Source organism: Myxocyprinus asiaticus, chromosome 9, assembly GCF_019703515.2.
Source record: "Myxocyprinus asiaticus isolate MX2 ecotype Aquarium Trade chromosome 9, UBuf_Myxa_2, whole genome shotgun sequence".
Taxonomy (NCBI): Eukaryota; Metazoa; Chordata; class Actinopteri; order Cypriniformes; family Catostomidae; genus Myxocyprinus; species Myxocyprinus asiaticus.
In genome coordinates this window covers 33,412,120-33,424,634 of record NC_059352.1, presented here as the reverse complement: position 1 = coordinate 33,424,634, position 12,515 = coordinate 33,412,120, and the positions used below count along the sequence as shown (strand labels likewise).

General features: G+C 37.3%; 1 protein-coding gene across 2 annotated transcripts; it reads right to left on the bottom strand.

Annotated features, from left to right (window-relative positions):
• Positions 1-54: 54 nt before the first annotated feature.
• Positions 55-3,624, bottom strand: LOC127446236 (transcription elongation factor, mitochondrial-like). Of its 2 annotated transcripts, none has more exons than XM_051706989.1 (4): positions 3,521-3,624; positions 2,248-2,717; positions 1,989-2,138; positions 55-1,126 (listed from the first exon to the last, which is right to left on the bottom strand). In XM_051706989.1, exons 1-4 carry the CDS (start codon positions 3,540-3,542, stop codon positions 701-703), a joined length of 1,068 nt encoding a protein of 355 aa, XP_051562949.1. In that variant the 5' UTR covers positions 3,543-3,624; the 3' UTR covers positions 55-700. The 2 variants fall into 2 exon arrangements, with proteins under 2 accessions (XP_051562949.1, XP_051562948.1); XM_051706988.1 differs by lacking the exon at positions 3,521-3,624 and adding an exon at positions 3,009-3,139 and having other exon boundaries at positions 56-1,126.
• Between the last annotated feature and the right edge of the window lie 8,891 nt (positions 3,625-12,515).

The following is a 12,515-nucleotide window of genomic DNA, read 5'->3' as shown; positions in this document are numbered from 1 at the left end:
ATACAGAAACTGCCATGACAAGATTTTCTTAATGGAATAATTTTATTTTATTTTATTTTTTTTATTACTTTTCCAGGCCTGGAATCTCTGTATCTACTTCAGTGTACTAATGCAATGAGTGTTGCATTCATTTCCTGTTTCTACTGGTCACCTGTTGGTCTTGTCATATGTTTCGATACAGGGGCTCAGGACCCACTACATTTAGTTTCTTCCCCTGCCATGCAGGAGATAAATGAAAACAAATCAATTTAAAAGTAGTCATTTAGACACTCTTTGTGGGGATGAAACCAGCAACCTTACGATTACAAACCCTAACCACTGCATTGCTTAGATTTCATGTTAAAATGAACCACATTCCTTATAAACAACCTTAAATAGCTGACCAGAGAGAAAACTAATATACTAAGTATATATGTCCTGAGAATATGACTGGGTTCTAGTTTAATATTTAGGAAAAAGTACTACATAAAATCCTATATCACATCAGAGCAACATTGACACTAATTAACCTTCAAAGAGGAGATGGATCAGAGGAAATGGTAGTAGTGTATCAAACAACTGTTTTCAAATATTGCATTATCCATTGCTCATGCAGAAGGACATCATCATCTGATGTCTTACTCAATCCAAGGGATGAGGAACTTGCTGGCACTCAGCTGATCAGGTCCAAACAAATATATAATAGTCATCATTTAGTGATTCACTCCCTCAGGAGTTCAAAAAATGCAACAGCCTGCAGAAGAGCATCACACAGCTCTTCTCCTCTGTTCTTACTGCTCATCTGAAAGGAGTTCCTGTGCCTTAGGACCAAGTCATGAGGGAAAAGAACCCATGGTTCTTGCTTTAATACAGACTCCGTCATCATCTTCTTCACTGTCTGAGCTCCACTTGTCCGACTTTCCCCCACCATCAAGCCGAAATGGCGACCCACTGCTGTGCGCATCATGTTAAGGACTTTTGGGGGGCTCCCTGGTTCCCTCGGTGGGGTAAGCAAAGCAAATAACATGGCCTCTACTGTCCTGAGGTGGGCCATGACCGGATAAAGCGAAGTGTTCTGAGGAGATATGCTTGACTTCTCCACGACAAAGAAGTCAGCAGCAGGAAAGTTTGTTATTGTAGTCGAGATCTGGGTTAATAAAGAACATACATTGATAAGAAAATGTAAATTTAAATCTCAGTAACGCTGATAATCAACTTTAGGAATACTTCACTTAAAAAGCTAAATTCTTTACCCTCATGGTGTCCCAAACTCGTATGACTTACTTTCTTCTGCAAAACACATATTGAAAATATTTTGAAGACTGTATGAGGTAGTTTTTGTCCATTCAATTCAAGTGAATTGGGTACAAAACTTTCAAGATCCAAAAAGGACATAAAGCCAGCATAAAAGTAATCCATATGACCGAATGGTGTAATCCATGTCTTCTGAAGCAAAATGATCGCTTTGGGTGAGAAACTGATCAAGTCCCTTTTCACTTTAAATCTTGACATCTGGCCCAAGACGGCAGTTGCCAGGAACATTTTAACTTGTGTCTGCGTATTCAAAATTGCCAAACTGGGGGTAAAAACCACAAACCTGGAAACACAGTGTCTGGTTTGTGTACAGCACTAAAGGAAGTGCATGAACAGGCTTCTCTCATTAACGTGCTAAGACGACTGCGGATGTCAAGATTTATAGTGAATAAGGACTTAAATTTTGGTCTGTTTCTCACCCAAAGCCATCATATCGCTTTAGAAGACATGGATTAAAACAATCAATTACTTTTATGCTGTCCTTATGTCCTTTTAAGAACTTGAAAGTTTTGGACCCCACTGATTTACATTGTATGGACAAAACACCTACATTGTTCAAAATACAGTATATTTGTGTTCTGCAGAAAAACGTCATTTGAGTTGGGATGGCATGAGGACGAGTAAATTATTTTCATTTTTGGGTGAACTATTCCTTCAATGAACGGCATAAACCATTAATCCATTTTTCCACTCACATCATCCAAATAATCTGATGCCATGTACGTTCCTTTCATAAAACTCTTGCACTCCGCTTGCCGCCAGTCTAACACAGTCCTTGACCGATCCATATGTGTCCATGCAATTTTATCAGTGCCACACACAATGGACACAATGGAGCTTGCATCCTGCAAAACATCATTAGAGAACTTAAACATAAGATATTTTTTTCATAAATCAATGCTATTAAATATGGTGGTTTACTGTACCTCATGTACTTGCCATAGAAATACTCACCTTCAACAAAGCTCTGTCAACTTCAGGTCTAATAAATTTAGCCACATGGACTTTTCCCTTTCTCCTCTCCTTCTTCTCAACTGGGTTAAGAATGGAGTTAAAGACTGTGACAGCACTCTTGTGTTTGAGTAAGGGCACATTAATGACACTCTCCAGATCGTTGAATGGTCCATGTCTGGTTCTGTAGTCAATAATGCTGACAGCTTTCCGCCCTCTCAGCAGTTTGAACTGGACCAGTTCAGACTCAGAGGCTGTATTGAGTCGTTGGAGAATGACAGCTCGCTGCTCTGCTGTATAACATGAGTCCAGGGGTTTGCTATCCTCCTGGCATACTTCAGAGGAAACGGATACATGCAGGGTGTCAAACCCAGCAACCATTATTCTGCTCCTGCTGCAAAAGGTGCAGTGCAGGAATCTCAGCTCATATTCAGGCAAGGAGCTCGGAGGACGGCAAAACAGACTGTAATGTCCTGCAAGAAATAAATTACCAAACATGAATCAAGCATGATTAAACACATATGCAATCGAGTAAAATACACTGCATATGTAAAATATCAATAATTCAATCAATAAACACATTAAATTAACACATTATGTGATGAAATTAAATAATCTGCACGGTGTATTATTTAACTCTACAATCCACATAAATTTAATACTGATCCGAAAAGATATATGTAGCAAATTACTTAATAGTAATTGGGATCGCAGCGTCTAGTTTTAAAATGCTTGAATGTCATGGTATGTGGGCATTTTATTACCTTTGAGAACTAAATATGACAGGAGACGTTTAGCGATCCACATGTTTAATCGTCAGAGATCACGGTTTGTTACATATAAAGGTGCCCCACGCCTTGCCCTCATAAGTCTGACATTATTTGCTCGTGTGGGAACGTGGCGTGTATATACTTAGTTCCGAGTTATGACTGGACACTCCGCAAAACAAACGGTCAAATGAGTTCCAATTTCGATAGCAAATGGTTGCTTAAAGAGATTCTGGATTTCGTTGACAACCTAAAATGTTCGATTTGTTTTGATATTTTTACAAATCCAGTTTCACTGGGTTGTGGGCATACCTGCAAAAAATGCATCAAGGAGACTTTGAAAAACGGAAGGACACTGTCTACATTGTTGGGCGAGCATAGGCTCTGGTAAACTAAAGATCAATAGAGCGCAACAGTCTGGAACAGGTGATAGTAAAAATCCCATTCATTTATCCCATAGACAAATTGATTTTCAACGATAACTTATAAACCTTTAAAGACAGACCTACCGTGAGCAACAAGGTTGCTCATCGATGGTATATGCTTCCGTTGAAGCCATCCGTCTGCGTTATCTCAACTTCATTGTTTAAAAATCGTGTTTGATAACTAAATTCATGATAAACAACTACATTACCCATAGTTCAGCAGAAAAAGATCCACCAATCAGAGAACCGTGTCCAACGAAACGTGCTCGGAGCGACCGCGCGCTCCCATGACGCACTGTGAATGACGTAATCGAGTCGGCGTCTCTTCATTCTTAAACTACTTATATATATTTGTACATATATTTTGCAATAAACGTAAAATATATTGTTTCTGTACGAAATCAACAACCTAAAATCAATAAATTTATATATTCCCATCGTTTTTTATTCAGTGACATATTTCGCAATGCTTCATGGGATTGTAGTCCTTGCCCTCAGTAAAGACGGTAAATACACAGCCTTGTACCTTTGTCTTAATGTCCGATTTTCAAATACTTTTTTACCTCAAAACAAAGTTTTTGATGTTGTGATTCACCTCGGAGCTGGTTGGTTTGGTATATGGCTTACAACTCTTTTATGAAGGATTTTATTAAAATTATATGGAAGAAATGAATGAGGAAAATACTTCCAGAACACAGGCGGCTGAAAAAGTGGGCGGTCACTGTTGCGCTCTTTTGCACTCTGTGTGCCATTGTGGAACTGCAGGTATTTGGTGGTCGCGAGAGGTGAGAGCAAATTCTGACAGAAACTGATCAGGACAGGAGAAGCGTCACAAAAGAGGCAAGTTCACTATCTGGTTCATACCATCAAACAAAAATCAAAATCAAAATCAAATCACTTTTATTGTCACACAACCATATACACATGTGCAATAATGTGTGAAATTCTTGGGTGCAGTTCCGAGCAACATAGCAGTCGTGAAAGTGATGAGACATATACCAATTTACAATAAACATCAGATTAATACAACACAATTAAAGTCTAATATACACATAATTACACACAATACAGTATACAAATAATAACATACACTGTACAGTATACAGTACACACAATACAATAATAAAAAAGCATATATAGTATATATAGAATGTACCGTAGGTTGTATTGTCCTGTATTGACATTCAGGCTGTCGGTTGATAGTAAGTTGTTAAGAGAGAATCTAATCTAATAATAATATAATTTATGACAGTCTGGTGTGAGATATAAGAGTAAGAGTAAAAAAGTGCAGTGCTGATGTATTTTGATCATGGGAGATCAAGAGTTGAAAAGTCTGATTGCTTGGGGGAAGAAGCTATCACGAAGTCGGCTGGTGCGGGTCCTGATGCTGCAATACCGCCTACCTGATGGTAGCAGTGAGAACAGCCCATGGCTCGGGTGGCTGGAGTCTCTGATGATCCTCCGAGCTTTTTCACACACCGCCTGGTACATATGTCCTGGAGGGAGGGAAGCTCACCTCCGATGATGTGTCTGGCATTTCGCACCACCCTTTGCAGTGCTTTGCGGTTGTGGGCTGTGCTATTGCCGTACCAGGTGGAGATGCAGCCAGTCAGGATGCTCTCTACAGTGCAGGTGTAGAACCGTGTGAGGATGTGGCGGTTCATTCCAAACTTCCTCAGCAGTCTCAGGAAGAAGCAGTGCTGATGAGCCTTCTTCACAACAGCTTCAGTGTGGATGGACCATGTGAGTTCCTCAGTGATGTGGACACCCAGGATCTTGAAGCTGCTGACTCTCTCCACTGGTGCTCCATTGATGGTGATGGGACTGTGTTCTCTGTCTTTTCTTCTGAAGTCCACCACAAGCTCCTTTGTCTTACTGACGTTGAGGGAGAGGTTGTGCTCCTGACACCAGTGTGTCAGCCAAGATTAGAACAATATAAGGGTCGTTGACAAATAATGTTGTCCGAAGTGATACAGATTTTTTGAAATTCTAGTTTAAAATGTATTCGTAGAAATGTAATATTTGTATCCATATGTTGGTTTCAAATATTTTTGACAAACATTTATAGCATTTTCTAAATATATATATATACACTCACCGACCACTTTACACATGTATACCTACTTATTCATGTGATTATCTAATTAGCGAAACGCGTGGCAGCAGTACATAATAACAGTATGCATAAAATCATTCAGATATGGGTCAGGACCTTCAGTTAATGTTCACATCAACCATACGAATGGGGGGAAAATGTGATCTCAGTGATTTCGACCGTGGCATGATTTTTGGTGCCAGGCGGGCTGGTTTGAGTATTTCTGTAACTGCTGATCTGGGATTTTCATGCACAACAGTCTCTAGAGTTTATTCAGAATGGTGCCAAAAACAAAAAATATCTAGCAGCAGGAGAAAGGCTATAAAGGCTATAAAATACCTCTAAATGACATTCACTGAATTAAAGGGGAAAAATACTTTTTATTAAGTTTAATTCAGTAAAGAAATTCACTGCAAAAAATCCTATTGTTATCAAGTGTTTTTGTCTTGTTTTCAATTTAAAATAGTCTAAAAATCCTTAAAACAAGATACATTTAAGAGAATGTATCTTAATTATATGTGTATTTTGTATATAAGTGTATTTTTTCATTTGGTCATACTTCTGCGAGTCCAGTAAAGACAAAATATACTTATATTCAAGATCTATTTTCTAAAAGCAAGTCTAAATATCTTATATGCTGCTTCTCAGGTGAATGCATCTTTTTTTAAAGGTTTATTTTTAGATATTTTTAAATATTTTTATTTTTAATATTATATTCAACATTCTCAGATAACAATTTTTTCTTCTGCAGTATAGCTGCTAAAGAAAATGTACATTGTTTTAAAGGAGTTTTAGATATTTAAATCTGTCCCCCTTAGATCAGGACATTCGTGCAACTCATAGAAGAGGTGCTGACACACACAGAAATGCCAGTTTCGGAGTTTGTAGTTATTTACATGATCTGCTTCTGTGTTATTTGAACTTTAACAAAGCTATAACGCATTAAATATAACTGCATTTAAGATGTAACGCTTGGGTGTTTCCTTTAAAGATGCTCGACATGCAAGTTTTGCTCCAGCTCCACTTATTCTACAACGAGAGTGCTTCTGTATTTACTTATTTGGTATAATTCCCTCATACTTTATGATCTACATCACCTGAAGCTGTTTGTAAAGTTTAGAGTGCATCTGGACTGTGAGCTGTGTAATTCTTCCTCTCCTCAGTCAGGCGAGAGCTGCAGTGATTCTCTCGCTCACCATCATTAGAGTTTAATGTGATCTCATGTTACGTTGAGATCAAATGACTATTTGACAAAGAACATTTTTGTCAACAATTCTTTATTGTCAATAACGTCGACTAATCGTTTCAGCCCTATTTACAAGTCTATACACTGATTTGTTGAACGCGTGCTAAAAACTGATACTGTCTCTTTAAGAAAACCAGCATTTCTGTAAAGAGCACCTGTAAAGAGTGTCTGTAAACGAGCGCAAATTAATGATGGAAATTCTAATGGCTTTAACTCATCCATGCTATGCATGATTAGAATGAAATGTTTCTTTTTTGTTGTTTTTGCTCGTCTTTGGACACACGTGTTACAAGTCAAACCAACCTTTACTCTCAACACGCAGTGAAAACATCATGGTGCTGAATAATTCAACACTATACTACACAATCACTGGTGAGTGAAATCTGAACATTTATCAGCCAGTGGCTAATCATAGACATTTTTAGTTGAATAGTGCAAAATTTGGTTGCAAATGCAAGCGTTTTTCTCTCATTGTTGTGCAGGGTTGTGCATAGATTGAAAGATCGTTCCTGGGATTTAAGAATCGATATCGAGATCGTTCAAATGAAGATCGCAATGCATTGGAAAATCTATATTTTTACCCAGTCCTAGCTGGAAACCAATCACAACAGTCGAAGACGTCCATCTAGTGCATGTTTACATAGACCATCAATTAAACAGCGCAGATGGGTGCAAAAATGCATCCAGGACATGTTTATACTCGAAACAGCAAGATGCAAAATGGGGCTCTCCTTTTAAGAGATATAACTTGACATTGCATCTTTTCAAAGTGGCGCGATATGCATGATAATGGTTAAATCATTGCGTCTACTGCATGTTTGTGTAGAAAAACTTTTAAAAATAGTCCAGAATAGTCCACAAGATGGTGTCCTGGGTTAGACCCCTTAGGTGTGCAGGAATGTAAGGCCCATCTGTCTTGTTCTCTCTTCTTCACCCTTCTGACTGATCGCCAGTGGGCGGGCCAAGGGTGCGATGATTTTAAGTAGGCGTTGATGTCTTGCTGTATAGAGGCAGTCATGTGCTGTTGTATTCATCTGTATGACGTCACAAAGTAGGAAAAATCCAAACGTGACTTTTTTGCTGCTTGGTTTAAATAAAGGCTCTTTTTGTATTGAGGAGGAAGTTTTGAGTTCTGAAACTTACAGTATGTTTTTATAGTACAATGAACAACTTACATGTCAAAAGATGTCATGACATGTCATGACCCCTTTAATCCTTTCAATTTCAACAAATGTTCAAGGGTGAAATTCATGAATTTTTGAGAATATCAAGAAGTTTTCGTAGGATTACTTCATTTGACCTGAACAAAATGTTTTTTGTTTTTTTTTATAAAAATGTCAGAATATCTGATATTTTTAAAAAAGTTCTCAAACAGTCATGAGGGCCCAAAGGGGTTCTCTCTGTTTTAATGGTTTTGATATTGATATTGACAGCTGTTCTTAGAGATTCAGCAAACACAACTGCACAAACATTTCATTGCAGGTGTGTCTGCTAGGCTAACATTCATCCCTCATCTCTTCCTCCTCTAACTTTCATGTTAACTGATTGCCCTTCAGGATAGTTTAATTACAAAATGTCTGGACTGGTTAAAAGCAGAGGAATATGCCCAGTGTCATTTACTTAATGTAAATTCAAAGCAGGACTGTGAGAATACATTTTAAAGTGGTCTTTCATTACTTTTCAGTTTGTACATAAATATAGATTTAATGAGTCAAGTCTGAATCACAAACAGTATAGGTTAGACATTTCTAACATCTTTCAATCTCTAAATAGTGATAATACTAGCAGGCAGGAAGAGGTAGTGGTTTTTTTTTTTTTTTTTTTTTTTTTGCCCTTTGTAGTACACCAGACCCAAGCCAACTGGCTCCTCCTGTGACCATGCCAGCTCTGCCTTTACCAGCTCCTGCTCCAGGGCCTTCTTTAACTTCTGCCATAGATTATTCCATGGCTCCTGGTATCCAGTCATCTTAAGCTACTTGCACCTAATCTATATCATCCCCTCTTTCCTTTGGCAGGCCCGTAACCCTGTTTCTAAAGTCAGACTTACACTTTATCATAGTACATCTATTACAGGGGCAATCCACCTGGTGCACCCTGGGCTTAAAGGAATGTTCCGGGTTTAATACTAGTTAAGCTCTATTGACAGCATTTGTTGCTTTTCACGAAAATAATTTTGACTCATTCCTCTTTTTTTTTTTTTTTTAAAGCAAAAATTTTATGTAAAGTAAGGCATTTACAATTTAAGTAAATGGGGCTAATTCAAGGAAAGTTAAAATACAAAAGTATATTTTTCTAAAGTATAGCCACAAGACTTACATATTATTTGATAAAATCGCTTTCTTTCCTTGTCTGTACAAAGTTATATCTAATATTTCAACTTTGTTCTCATGACAACATAATGCCAGTAAACCCTGTAATTTTCTTAACTTTCACATAATGTCTGTATAAGGACGCCAAGAAGAGAGTTGAGATAATTTCCTTGTTTAAACTGAGCTGATCAGGTAGTTTGCAAGACTTAAATCAGCAGAAAAACATAACCTTTTTCTTTACTGTTTAAGATAAGCTGTCTGCTGTGTATGTACCTGGCACCAGATACGCAACAAAATTTTTCACCACGCAACTGATGTCAGGCAAATACGTAGCAGTTCATGTACTCGTGCCACCCACAGGAATTACACCGGTGACGAATTACTAGAATTTCTCACATTTTATATATTTATAGTTCAAAAAGCATTTTAGTTAATTTATGTAAATCAGTGTTTCTCAATTGTTTCCTGGATTGCTACTAACACTACACATTTTGGATGTCTCCTTTATCCAGCACACCTGATTCTACTGAATAGCTCATTAGTAGAATGCTCCTTGATCTGAATTGAGTATGTCAAATGTAACGAGTTAAACAAAGAGATGATGACATGATGAACCCAAGTGCAGTTTTATTTTTCAAATATGGAATCCAGTAACCCTAACTATAAAGGTGAACTAAATATAAACATGAACTAGACTTGACCCTACCCTAATTCCAAATGACACAACAAAGTTACATTTACAATTCCTGACACCAGACAATGGTAAACATGAGGGCTTAAATACAAGGACATGGGTAACAGGTAAACAAGACAACCAATCACAAGACTAAACTATAAACAAGATAACAAGACTAAATTGAACTTTAACCAATGAAAAGACAGGACTAATAACAAAGTAATCAAACAATGAACCAATGAAAACAAGACACATGAACAGGGGAAACACATGACAAGATCACATGAGGGAACAGGAAATCACATGACCCGAAGAGGAACTAAATTTGAAAATAAGACATGAAAACAAGAACAAAACACATAAACATGACATCAAATAAGAGAGACATCCAAAATGTGTAGTTTTAGTGGTACTCCAGGACAGGATTGAGAAACATTGTTGGAAATAATCAGCATGATGCAACAAATGTTCTAGATTGATCTTAACTTGTATTAAAACAGGAACATTCCTTTAAGTGCCTTGCTATTGCCACAATGGTAACAGCCACTTGCAGGTTTTTAACTTACAACCCATTTTTCTGTATCCCAGATATTTAATATCTAGGCCACAACATAAAAAAAAAAAAAAAATTGTTTTTTTTTATAAATATTGCACTTTATTTAGTTTCTGCTACTGAGACCCTGGCGGTACTTGTCCTATGCTCTGAAATCTTGTCTTGACCTTGCCCAAACCATGGTTTGTCAGTCGAGGATTTCTTTGTTTTGCTCCTACTCCTTGGGTCCTTCTTGGACCTACTATATAGAGTTGTTCAGATTGTAGTCCACAGAACCAAAAGAGAATTTGTCATGGGTTCATCTGGATTTTCCTGTGGGTTTTTATAATGTTTTTTTATTTTTTAAAAAAAAAAAGTTTTTTTGACTTATGAGTAAAATAAGGTCTGTAGTAAACATTACTTGACGATATGTAGACGTTTTGTTCTACAACCCACAGTCATACCTCAAAAGTGAATTCGTATTAAGTTGCATAATGTTTTTAAAAAACACACGACGGCTTCAAAATTCACGTTTGAGGTATGAAAGTGTGTAATTTATGTTGTAGAACAAAACTTCCACATATTGTCAATGATTATCACAGACCTTATTTAACTCACAAGTTCAAAAACCCCATTATAAAAACCCATAGGAAAATCCAGAGCGAACCTATGGCAAATTAGACTTCAGTTTCGCCTACAAATTGACGTCACGGCTGAACAGCTCTATTGGTCACCTGTTTTGTAGCACCTTCCTGGTTCCAGCTCACTGCCCACTTTTCATGTTCCTAGCTCAACTAGTACTTGTTTTTTCCATGGTCCTCAGACACCATGTCTTGTCCCTAGATTACCACAAAACTGTCTACTGCTCACCTTCTACTAAAGATTCATCAGGATCTGTTACCATTAATAAACTACCTCTGGTCTGATTTGTTTTTGGGTTTTGGGAGCCACCTGTGGGGGAACTTCCCTTTCTTTTTGTTACCATGTTTTGTTACTCATTCCTGTCCATGCTGCCACCTTTTTGACCTGGTAGTCCATATATATATATATGTATATATATATATACACCTTATTTTCATTGCTCCTTTGTCAGTTGTTAATCATGTTATAAGGTTTTGTGGTTAATTGTGTTTTCTGTTCTAGTAGTCCTAGTAGTAAAAGATTTTGGATTATAGCAAAACATTTTGAATAAACTGTTGCACTTGAGTTCAGTATCAATCTGCCTGAGCCGATTGTAAAAATATATACCACTATTATTCACTGTACAATTATGGAGGCCACTGATACCAATTATGTTTAAAGATATATACTGTATATCTGGGCAATACTATTTGAGTGGGGAAAACACTCCATAAGCATGTTTATTTATATTTTAATGCAATAAAATGTAACTGGATTCGTTCTTTGTGTTTAAAAAAAAATTGCATGTGAAATGAGGAATGTGTATAGTGTAAGAAAAACACACAAACACTGGATAGGCAGTGTGATCTAGAGTGGAAGATGCTGAAGAAGTTTCAGTTTAGCAGTGACAATGTCATATATGAAGCACTTTGTATTGAGCGCAGTCAGATTGAACACCAAACATTCTAAACAGCTTGTGAAACAGATTGTAGCCCACAATTTAAAAGAAGTTGCTCCTGGTGTAATTTAAGAATCCGAGATACAGTCGGTGTGGAAATGAAGGTCTCCTTTGTCTGAGATTGTTCTTGATGGCCTGCTGTTATTCCTATGCTATAATTGGTTATTTTTTGCCTGGGATGTGATCCCCTTGTGGTGTAACTACACCAAACTGTGAACATTTGTTTCCATGATAATTATTACCTTGTCTGGGGTGAGGCATTTACTTGAAATCAGGTTGAGTGCAGTTCACATTCAAGCAGAATACAATTTCTTATAGTAGAAAGAGGTCACATTTTCAAACTCTCAAAATGTGTGAATGAGGGGATAACAGTGAAATAAAGATACAAAGACATGTGACAGGATTCAGTAACTGATTCCATTTAAATGGGATATTACCCTCCTACTGGTTCACAGATGGGTTGAACCAGTGGAATCAGAATTCACTGATTAGTGAACTTACAACTCACTCACACAGTCACTCAGTCAGACATCACCACTTTCAGTCATGTCCGAGGCAAAATAAATCAGAATCGTCACACTTTGACCTCTTTGATCATTTTTACAGAAATAATCCTTAAGCCATAACTTAAGTCAGTTCTTC